The sequence below is a fragment of the Oncorhynchus nerka genome, linkage group LG27 (genome assembly GCF_034236695.1).
Source record: "Oncorhynchus nerka isolate Pitt River linkage group LG27, Oner_Uvic_2.0, whole genome shotgun sequence".
Lineage (NCBI taxonomy): Eukaryota > Metazoa > Chordata > Actinopteri > Salmoniformes > Salmonidae > Oncorhynchus > Oncorhynchus nerka.
In genome coordinates this window covers 103836912-103849142 of record NC_088422.1, presented here as the reverse complement: position 1 = coordinate 103849142, position 12231 = coordinate 103836912, and the positions used below count along the sequence as shown (strand labels likewise).

Here is a 12231-nt window from a genome sequence, read left to right as displayed (position 1 = left end):
GAAACAGGATATCCCAGTTCTTCAGGTCCCGTTGATACGATAGTCTCCAGCAGAGCTCATCCAGTTTATTCTCCAGTGATTGGTACGTTCACCAATACAACTGGGGGTTATATTTTTAAAATGTACACTTTATTTAAACTAGGCAAGTCCGTTAAGAACTAATTGTTATTTACAATGACGGCATACTCCGGCAAAACACTAACCCGGATGATGCTGGGCCAATTGTGCACCGCCCAATCACGGCTGGCTGTGATACAACCTGGAATCGAACCAGGGTCTGTAGTGATGCCTAAAGCACTGAGATGCAGTGCAATAGACCGCTGTGATACAGCCTGGAATCGAACCAGGGTCTGTGGTGACGCCTCTAGCACTGAGATGCAGTGCCTTAGACCTCTGTGATACAGCCTGGAATCGAACCAGGGTCTGTAGTGCCTTAGACCATTGCGCCACTTGAGAGCGGTGGTTTATTGACTCGTTTGCGCCGTCTCTTCCTCTTTGGAGTCCCGGGGATTAGAGCCCGTTATGAAAGAACAGTACATCACCTGCTGCCAACTGGTGAAGTAGAAATCTTCAACCAAAACAAGGTTAGTGATCGCTGTTCTGATGTCTAGGTTAGTGATCGCTGTTCTGATGTCTAGAAGGTTAGTGATCGCTGTTTGGATGTCTAGAGGGTTAGTGATCGCTGTTCTGATGTCTAGAAGGTTAGTGATCGCTGTTTGGATGTCTAGAGGGTTAGTGATCGCTGTTCTGATGTCTAGGTTAGTGATCGCTGTTCTGATGTCTAGAAGGTTAGTGATCGCTGTTCTGATGTCTAGAAGGTTAGTGATCGCTGTTCTGATGTCTAGAAGGTTAGTGATCGCTGTTCTGATGTCTAGAAGGTTAGTGATCGCTGTTCTGATGTCTAGAAGGTTAGTGGTCGCTGTTCTGATATCTAGAAGGTTAGTGATCGCTGTTCTGATGTCTAGAAGGTTAGTGATCTCTGTTCTGATGTCTAGGAGGTTAGTGATCGCTGTTCTGATGTCTAGGAGGTTAGTGATCGCTGTTCTGATGTCTAGGAGGTTAGTGATCGCTGTTCTGATGTCTAGAAGATATTTTCAGGCAAAGGAAATGATGGAGGAAATATTATGTAAAAACAAGTTAATATCAATGTAGAAAAACACACTGGGTCTACTACTGTAGCTTCATCTGTCATCACTACTGTAGCTACATCTGTCATCACTACTGGGGCTACTACTGTAGCTTCATCTGTCATCACTACTGGGGCTACTACTGTAGCTTCATCTGTCATCACTACTGGGGCTACTACTGTAGCTACATCTGTCATCACTACTGGGGCTACTACTGTAGCTTCATCTGTCATCACTACTGTAGCTTCATCTGTCATCACTACTGGGGCTACTACTGCAGCTTCATCTGTCATCACTACTGGGGCTACTACTGTAGCTTCATCTGTCATCACTACTGGGGCTACTACTGCAGCTTCATCTGTCATCACTACTGGGGCTACTACTGTAGCTTCATCTGTCATCACTACTGGGGCTACTACTGTAGCTTCATCTGTCATCACTACTGGGGCTACTACTGTAGCTTCATCTGTCATGCATCATTGTGTTGTCTATAGCTGTCCTAGACTCCAGGTGTGTTGTCTATAGCTGTCCAAGACTCCAGGTGTGTTGTCCATAGCTGTCCTAGACTCCAGGTGTGTTGTCTATAGCTGTCCTAGACTCCAGGTGTGTTCTCCATAGCGGTCCTAGACTCCAGGTGTGTTCTCCATAGCTGTCCTAGACTCCAGGTGTGTTCTCCATAGCGGTCCTAGACTCCAGGTGTGTTGTCTATAGCTGTCCTAGACTCCAGGTGTGTTGTCTATAGCTGTCCAAGACTCCAGGTGTGTTCTCCATAGCTGTCCTAGACTCCAGGTGTGTTCTCCATAGCTGTCCAAGACTCCAGGTGTGTTGTCTATAGCTGTCCTAGACTCCAGGTGTGTTCTCCATAGCTGTCCAAGACTCCAGGTGTGTTGTCTATAGCTGTCCTAGACTCCAGGTGTGTTCTCCACAAGAAAGACTCACAATAGATTACCCCTTTTTCGTGGTATCCGATTGGTAGTCTTGTCTCATCGCTGCAACTCCCATACGGACACAACCCAACCAGGCCGCACTGCTTCTTGACACAATGCCCACTTTAACCTGGAAGCCAGCCGCACCAACGTGTCAGAGGAAACAACCTGGTCAGCGTGCACTACGCCCAGCCCGCCACAGGAGTCGCTAGTGAGCGATGGGACAAGAACATCCCTGTCGGCCAAACCCTCCCCTGACCCGGACGACGCCGGGCCAATTGTGCGCCGCCCTATGGGTCTCCGGACCGCGGCTGGCCTCGAACCCAGAATGTCTAGTGGCACAGCTAGCACTTCAATGCAGTGATACTTTAGTTGTTTTCTGACAAAATCAATGAACAAATACAGTTTTAACAGGATACAGTACTCAATAAACACAGGACCTAGTTATGTACAGTAACATACAAGCATTAGAAAATAATACATTCAAATACTAGACAACAGAGGAGGAGGTTGAAGACGGGATCTGGTTTCTGTCTTCAATCGGCAGAACACTAGACAACAGAGGAGGAGGTTGAAGATGGGATCTGGTTTCTGTCTTCAATCGGCAGAACACTAGACAACAGAGGAGGTGGTTGAAGATGGGATCTGGTTTCTGTCTTCAATCGGCAGAACACTAGACAACAGAGGAGGTTGAAGATGGGATCTGGTTTCTGTCTTCAATCGGCAGAACACTAGACAACAGAGGAGGAGGTTGAAGATGGGATCTGGTTTCTGTCTTCAATCGGCAGAACACTAGACAACAGAGGAGGAGGTTGAAGATGGGATCTGGTTTCTGTCTTCAATCGGCAGAACACTAGACAACAGAGGAGGAGGTTGAAGACGGGATCTGGTTTCTGTCTTCAATCGGCAGAACACTAGACAACAGAGGAGGAGGTTGAAGATGGGATCTGGTTTCTGTCTTCAATCGGCAGAACACTAGACAACAGAGGAGGAGGTTGAAGACGGGATCTGGTTTCTGTCTTCAATCGGCAGAACACTAGACAACAGAGGAGGAGGTTGAAGACGGGATCTGGTTTCTGTCTTCAATCGGCAGAACACTAGACAACAGAGGAGGAGGTTGAAGATGGGATCTGGTTTCTGTCTTCAATCGGCAGAACACTAGACAACAGAGGAGGAGGTTGAAGATGGGATCTGGTTTCTGTCTTCAATCGGCAGAACACTAGACAACAGAGGAGGTTGAAGATGGGATCTGGTTTCTGTCTTCAATCGGCAGAACACACACTTTGTGACCAAGTCGGAGTTCTCCAGTCGAGAAATGGAGAAAGCCTTTCCACACTCCTCACACTGAAAGACAAGACTGGATTAGGTTCACCGAAATAATCTGTTTTATTCACAAAGCATCTCAGAGTAGGAGTGGTGATCTAGGATCAGGTCTAGGATCAGGTCTCAGGGTAGGAGTGGTGATCTAGGATCAGGTCTAGGATCAGGTCTCAGGGTAGGAGTGGTGGTCTAGGATCAGGTCTAGGATCAGGTCTCAGGGTAGGAGTGGTGATCTAGGATCAGGTCTCAGGGTAGGAGTGGTGGTCTAGGATCAGGTCTCAGGGTAGGAGTGGTGATCTAGGATCAGGACTCAGGGTAGGAGTGGTGGTCTAGGATCAGGTCTAGGATCAGGTCTCAGGGTAGGAGTGGTGATCTAGGATCAGGTCTCAGGGTAGGAGTGGTGATCTAGGATCAGGTCTCAGGGTAGGAGTGGTGATCTAGGATCAGGTAGACAACAGAGGAGGTTCGGGAACAAGAACACTCTCAGGGTAGGAGTGGTGGTCTAGGATCAGGTCTCAGGGTAGGAGTGGTGATCTAGGATCAGGTCTAGGATCAGGTCTCAGGGTAGGAGTGGTGGTCTAGGATCAGGTCTCAAGGTAGGAGTGGTGATCTAGGATCAGGTCTAGGATCAGGTCTCAGGGTAGGAGTGATGATCTAGGATCAGGTCTAGGATCAGGTCTCAGAGTAGGAGTGGTGATCTAGGATCAGGTTTAGGATCAGGTCTCAGGGTAGGAGTGGTGATCTAGGATCAGGTCTAGGATCAGGTCTCAGAGTAGGAGTGGTGATCTAGGATCAGGACTCAGGGTAGGAGTGGTGGTCTAGGATCAGGTCTCAGGGTAGGAGTGGTGGTCTAGGATCAGGACTCAGGGTAGGAGTGGTGATCTAGGATCAGGTCTCAGGGTAGGAGTGGTGATCTAGGATCAGGACTCAGGGTAGGAGTGGTGGTCTAGGATCAGGTCTCAGTGTAGGAGTGGTGATCAGGTCTCAGGGTAGGAGTGGTGGTCTAGGATCAGGTCTCAGGGTAGGAGTGGTGATCTAGGATCAGGTCTAAGATCAGGTCTCAGGGTAGTAGTGGTGATCTAGGATCAGGTCTCAGGGTAGGAGTGGTGGTCTAGGATCAGGTCTAGGATCAGGTCTCAGGGTAGGAGTGGTGGTCTAGGATCAGGTCTAGGATCAGGTCTCAGGGTAGGAGTGGTGGTCTAGGATCAGGTCTCAGGGTAGGAGTGGTGATCTAGGATCAGGTCTCAGGGTAGGAGTGGTGGTCTAGGATCAGGTCTAGGATCAGGCCTCAGGGTAGGAGTGGTGATCTAGGATCAGGTCTCAGGGTAGGAGTGGTGGTCTAGGATCAGGTCTCAGGGTAGGAGTGGTGGTCTAGGATCAGGTCTCACTCTACCTACAAGGTAGCAGTGTGTGGTACAATTACCAACCTGGAGAATGTGATAGCCCATTCCCTGAGCCTTCCTAGTCTCAATAACGGCAGGTATCTCTTCAGAGTGTTCTATATTCCACAACCTGACAGTGGTGTCCTTCAAAACACACATAGCAACATTTATGATAATGCAAAATGGTATGGTAACAAAAGGGACATATTCTGTGACCTATAGGGATAGGACATGACCTTAGACATGACATAGGACATGACATTGAGGTATATATTTACTGTGACCTAAAGGGATAGGACATGACATTGAGGTGTGTGTTTACTGTGACCTACAGGGATAGGACATGACATTGAGGTGTGTGTTTACTGTGACCTACAGGGATAGGACATGACATAGGACATGACGTAGGACATGACATTGAGGTGTGTGTTTACTGTGACCTACAGGGATAGGACATGACATAGGACATGACATTGAGGTGTATATCTACTGTGACATACAGGGATAGGACATGACATTGAGGTGTGTGTTTACTGTGACCTACAGGGATAGGACATGACATTGAGGTGTGTGTTTACTGTGACCTACAGGGATAGGACATGACATAGGACATGACGTAGGACATGACATTGAGGTGTGTGTTTACTGTGACCTACAGGGATAGGACATGACATAGGACATGACATTGAGGTGTATATCTACTGCGACATACAGGGATAGGACATGACATTGAGGTGTGTGTTTACTGTGACCTACAGGGATAGGACATGCCATTGAGGTGTGTGTTTACTGTGACCTACAGGGATAGGACATGACATAGGACATGACATTGAGGTATATACATACTGTGACCTACAGGGATAGGACATGACATTGAGGTGTGTGTTTACTCTGACCTACAGGGATAGGACATGACATTGAGGTGTGTGTTTACTGTGACCTAGATGGATAGGACATGACATTGAGGTGTATATCTACTGTGACCTACAGGGATAGGACATGACATAGGACATGACATTGAGGTATATATTTACTGTGACCTACAGGGATAGGACATGACGTAGGACATGACATTGAGGTGTGTGTTTACTGTGACCTACAGGGATAGGACATGACGTAGGACATGACATTGAGATGTGTGTTTACTGTGACCTACAGGGATAGGACATGACATAGGACATGACATTGAGGTGTGTGTTTACTGTGACCTACAGGGATAGGACATGACATAGGACATGACATTGAGATGTGTGTTTACTGTGACCTACAGGGATAGGACATGACGTAGGACATGACATTGAGGTATATACATACTGTGACCTACAGGGATAGGACATGACATAGGACATGACATTGAGGTGTGTGTTTACTGTGACCTACAGGGATAGGACATGACATTGAGGTGTGTGTTTACTGTGACCTAAAGGGATAGGACATGACGTAGGACATGACATTGAGATGTGTGTTTACTGTGACCTACAGGGATAGGACATGACATAGGACATGACATTGAGGTGTGTGTTTACTGTGACCTACAGGGATAGGACATGACATAGGACATGACATTGAGATGTGTGTTTACTGTGACCTACAGGGATAGGACATGACGTAGGACATGACATTGAGGTATATACATACTGTGACCTACAGGGATAGGACATGACATAGGACATGACATTGAGGTGTGTGTTTACTGTGACCTACAGGGATAGGACATGACATAGGACATGACATTGAGGTGTGTGTTTACTGTGACCTACAGGGATAGGACATGACATAGGACATGACATTGAGGTGTGTGTTTACTGTGACCTAAAGGGATAGGACATGACGTAGGACATGACATTGAGATGTGTGTTTACTGTGACCTACAGGGATAGGACATGACGTAGGACATGACATTGAGGTATATACATACTGTGACCTACAGGGATAGGACATGACATAGGACATGACATTGAGGTGTGTGTTTACTGTGACCTACAGGGATAGGACATGACATTGAGGTGTATATATATACTGTGACCTACAGGGATAGGACATGACATAGGACATGACATTGAGGTATGTATTTACTGTGACCTACAGGGATAGGACATGACATAGGGCATGACATTGAGGTGTGTGTTTACTGTGACCTACAGGGATAGGACATGACGTAGGACATGACATTGAGGTGTATATCTACTGTGACCTACAGGGATAGGACATGACATAGGACATGACATTGAGGTGTGTGTTTACTGTGACCTAAAGGGATAGGACATGACATAGGACATGACATTGAGGTGTGTGTTTACTGTGACCTACAGGGATAGGACATGACATAGGACATGACATTGAGGTGTGTGTTTACTGTGACCTACATGGATAGGACATGACATTGAGGTGTGTGTTTACTGTGACCTACAGGGATAGGACATGACATAGGACATGACATTGAGGTGTGTGTTTACTGTGACCTACATGGATAGGACATGACATTGAGGTGTGTGTTTACTGTGACCTACATGGATAGGACATGACATTGAGGTGTGTGTTTACTGTGACCTACAGGGATAGGACATGACATTGAGGTGTGTGTTTGTACCTTGGAAGCTGAGGCCACCCATTTTTTGTCCGCACTGATTGCCACATCTGTCACCCAATCTGCATGTCCCTAGGGTTAGCAAAAACACACACATGAGGGCACACACACACACACACACCTGTTTGAAACACACACACACACACCTGTTTGAAACACACACACACACACACACCTGTTTGAAACACACACACAACTGTCGGGAACACACACACACACCTGTTTGAAACACACACATACACACACACACACACACACCTGTTTGAAACACACACACACACGCAAACACACACACACGCAAACACACCTGTTTGAAACACACACACACACACACACACACACACACACACACACACACACACACTGTTTGAAACACACACACCACACAGACACACACACACACCTGTTTGCCTTAAAATGTGTCTGAAGTAGGACAGAGCATGAAGCTACCTTCAACTCCAGGGTCTTGCAGAGGGTCTCCATGTTCCACACAGCCACTGTTCTATCATACGCCCCCGACACCAGGACTGACCCTGGACAACAACAGAGAGCTACAGTCAGTCTGTGGTATTAGAGGCAGAGGACTGACCCTGGACAACAACAGAGAACTACAGTCAGTCTGTCAGTAGTAGTATTAGAGGTAGAGGACTGACCCTGGACAACAACAGAGAACTACAGTCAGTCTGTCAGTAGTAGTATATATATATATATGTCTACCCTACCATCCACAGAGAAGAAGACTGATATGTCTACCCTACCATCCACAGAGAAGACTGATATGTCTACCCTACCATCCACAGAGAAGACTGATATGTCTACCCTACCATCCACAGAGAAGACTGATATGTCTACCCTTCCATCCACAGAGATGACTGATATGTCTACCCTACCATCCACAGAGAAGACTGATATGTCTACCCTACCATCCACAGAGAAGACTGATATGTCTACCCTACCATCCACAGAGAAGAAGACTGATATGTCTACCCTACCATCCACAGAGAAGACTGATATGTCTACCCTACCGTCCGCAGAGAAGACTGATATGTCTACCCTACCATCCACAGAGAAGACTGATATGTCTACCCTACCGTCCGCAGAGAAGACTGATATGTCTACCCTACCATCCACAGAGAAGACTGATATGTCTACCCTACCATCCACAGAGAAGACTGATATGTCTACCCTACCATCCACAGAGAAGGTGCAGGAGCTGACAGATCCGTCGTGTCCCTTGCTAAGGGTCAGGCCACCGTGGGAACGGAATGTTCCTGTCTGGACGTCCCACAGCTGCAGAGTCTTGTCCCATGATGCAGTGCACAAGTAGCGTCCGTTAGCAGTGAAACAGCAGTTCGAGATGACGTTGGTGTGGGTGCTGCGTTTGGGACAGGATAGAACAACAATGTGTCTTGTTATAATGCATATTGGAAATATTGGGGTTCCCCCCCCCCATAAGCTCTGGAGGCTTGGTTACGACAGCCTCAACGTGACCTTGACTAACACTAATTCGTTTGAAATGTGTGCAATAGACGAGGTTCATTTGAAGCTAATGAAAAGTTCCCTCTGACATAATGCCAGGCTATATTTTAGTTCACTGTTACTGCATCAATCTCTCTGACATAATGCCAGGCTATATTTTAGTTCACTGTTACTGCATCAATCTCTCTGACATAATGCCAGGCTATATTTTAGTTCACTGTTACTGCATCAATCTCTCTGATATAACGCCAGGCTATATTTTAGTTCACTGTTACTGCATCAATCTCTCTGATATAACGCCAGGCTATATTTTAGTTCACTGTACTGCATCAATCTCTCTGACATAATGCCAGGCTATATTTCAGTTCACTGTTACTGCATCAATCTCTCTGATATAACGCCAGGCTATATTTTAGTTCACTGTACTGCATCAATCTCTCTGATATAACGCCAGGCTATATTTTAGTTCACTGTACTGCATCAATCTCTCTGATATAACGCCAGGCTATATTTCAGTTCACTGTTACTGAATCAATCTCTCTGATATAACGCCAGGCTATATTTCAGTTCACTGTAACTGCATCAATCTCTCTGATATAACGCCAGGCTATATTTCAGTTCACTGTTACTGCATCAATCTCTCTGACATAACGCCAGGCTATATTTCAGTTCACTGTTACTGCATCAATCTCTCTGATATAACGCCAGGCTATATTTCAGTTCACTGTACTGCATCAATCTCTCTGATATAACGCCAGGCTATATTTTAGTTCACTGTACTGCATCAATCTCTCTGACATAATGCCAGGCTATATTTTTGTTCACTGTACTACAGCGCATGTGTTATAATGAGAGTCCTGTGTTTAGTGTTTATCACGAGGACACAGCGATATTTGATCCTGTATTTTAAAGAGGACAGCTTGAAGGTTAAAACCCAGGCGTATCAGATGATTGTGTAAAACACAAGGTGTCCTAGATCTGACATACAGTCTGTCTAGCTACTGGGTCTACAGTCTGTCTAGCTACTGGGTCTACAGTCTGTCTAGCTACTGGGTCTACAGTCTGTCTCTAGCTACTGGGTCAACAGTCTGTCTAGCTACTGGGTCTACAGTCTGTCTCTAGCTACTGGGTCTACAGTCTGTCTAGCTACTGGGTCTACAGTCTGTCTAGCTACTGGGTCTACAGTCTGTCTCTAGCTACTGGGTCTACAGTCTGTCTCTAGCTACTGGGTCTACAGTCTGTCTCTAGCTACTGGGTCTACAGTCTGTCTCTAGCTACTGGGTCTACAGTCTGTCTAGCTACTGGGTCTACAGTCTGTCTAGCTACTGGGTCTACAGTCTGTCTCTAGCTACTGGGTCTACAGTCTGTCTCTAGCTACTGGGTCTACAGTCTGTCTCTAGCTACTGGGTCTACAGTCTGTCTCTAGCTACTGGGTCTACAGTCTGTCTAGCTACTGGGTCTACAGTCTGTCTAGCTACTGGGTCTACAGTCTGTCTCTAGCTACTGGGTCTACAGTCTGTCTCTAGCTACTGGGTCTACAGTCTGTCTCTAGCTACTGGGTCTACAGTCTGTCTAGCTACTGGGTCTACAGTCTGTCTAGCTACTGGGTCTACAGTCTGTCTCTAGCTACTGGGTCTACAGTCTGTCTCTAGCTAGTCTGTCTCTAGCTACTGGGTCTACAGTCTGTCTAGCTACTGGGTCTACAGTCTGTCTAGCTACTGGGTCTACAGTCTGTCTCTAGCTACTGGGTCTACAGTCTGTCTCTAGCTACTGGGTCTACAGTCTGTCTAGCTACTGGGTCTACAGTCTGTCTAGCTACTGGGTCTACAGTCTGTCTCTAGCTACTGGGTCTACAGTCTGTCTAGCTACTGGGTCTACAGTCTGTCTCTAGCTACTGGGTCTACAGTCTGTCTAGCTACTGGGTCTACAGTCTGTCTCTAGCTACTGGGTCTACAGTCTGTCTAGCTACTGGGTCTACAGTCTGTCTCTAGCTACTGGGTCTACAGTCTGTCTCTAGCTACTGGGTCTACAGTCTGTCTCTAGCTACTGGGTCTACAGTCTGTCTCTAGCTACTGGGTCTACAGTCTGTCTAGCTACTGGGTCTACAGTCTGTCTCTAGCTACTGGGTCTACAGTCTGTCTAGCTACTGGGTCTACAGTCTGTCTCTAGCTACTGGGTCTACAGTCTGTCTAGCTACTGGGTCTACAGTCTGTCTAGCTACTGGGTCTACAGTCTGTCTAGCTACTGGGTCTACAGTCTGTCTCTAGCTACTGGGTCTACAGTCTGTCTAGCTACTGGGTCTACAGTCTGTCTCTAGCTACTGGGTCTACAGTCTGTCTAGCTACTGGGTCTACAGTCTGTCTCTAGCTACTGGGTCTACAGTCTGTCTAGCTACTGGGTCTACAGTCTGTCTAGCTACTGGGTCTACAGTCTGTCTCTAGCTACTGGGTCTACAGTCTGTCTAGCTACTGGGTCTACAGTCTGTCTCTAGCTACTGGGTCTACAGTCTGTCTAGCTACTGGGTCTACAGTCTGTCTCTAGCTACTGGGTCTACAGTCTGTCTAGCTACTGGGTCTACAGTCTGTCTAGCTACTGGGTCTACAGTCTGTCTAGCTACTGGGTCTACAGTCTGTCTAGCTACTGGGTCTACAGTCTGTCTCTAGCTACTGGGTCTACAGTCTGTCTCTAGCTACTGGGTCTACAGTCTGTCTCTAGCTACTGGGTCTACAGTCTGTCTAGCTACTGGGTCTACAGTCTGTCTCTAGCTACTGGGTCTACAGTCTGTCTCTAGCTACTGGGTCTACAGTCTGTCTAGCTACTGGGTCTACAGTCTGTCTAGCTACTGGGTCTACAGTCTGTCTCTAGCTACTGGGTCTACAGTCTGTCTCTAGCTACTGGGTCTACAGTCTGTCTCTAGCTACTGGGTCTACAGTCTGTCTAGCTACTGGGTCTACAGTCTGTCTAGCTACTGGGTCTACAGTCTGTCTCTAGCTACTGGGTCTACAGTCTGTCTCTAGCTACTGGGTCTACAGTCTGTCTAGCTACTGGGTCTACAGTCTGTCTAGCTACTGGGTCTACAGTCTGTCTAGCTACTGGGTCTACAGTCTGTCTCTAGCTACTGGGTCTACAGTCTGTCTAGCTACTGGGTCTACAGTCTGTCTAGCTACTGGGTCTACAGTCTGTCTCTAGCTACTGGGTCTACAGTCTGTCTAGCTACTGGGTCTACAGTCTGTCTCTAGCTACTGGGTCTACAGTCTGTCTAGCTACTGGGTCTACAGTCTGTCTAGCTACTGGGTCTACAGTCTGCCTAGCTACTGGGTCTACAGTCTGTCTCTAGCTACTGGGTCTACAGTCTGTCTAGCTACTGGGTCTACAGTCTGTCTCTAGCTACTGGGTCTACAGTCTGTCTC

General features: G+C 47.0%; 1 protein-coding gene across 1 annotated transcript in view; it reads right to left on the bottom strand.

Moving 5' to 3' along the window:
• Positions 1-3147: 3147 nt before the first annotated feature.
• LOC135565233 (WD repeat-containing protein 88-like) overlaps positions 3148-12231 on the bottom strand; it is a 46521-nt gene continuing 37437 nt past the window's right edge. Inside the window, 5 exon segments of the mRNA XM_065011290.1 lie at positions 3148-3397; positions 4801-4899; positions 7346-7414; positions 7793-7875; positions 8533-8717. Of these exon segments, the coding sequence (XP_064867362.1) occupies positions 3212-3397; positions 4801-4899; positions 7346-7414; positions 7793-7875; positions 8533-8717 (622 nt within the window). The 3' untranslated portion in view covers positions 3148-3211.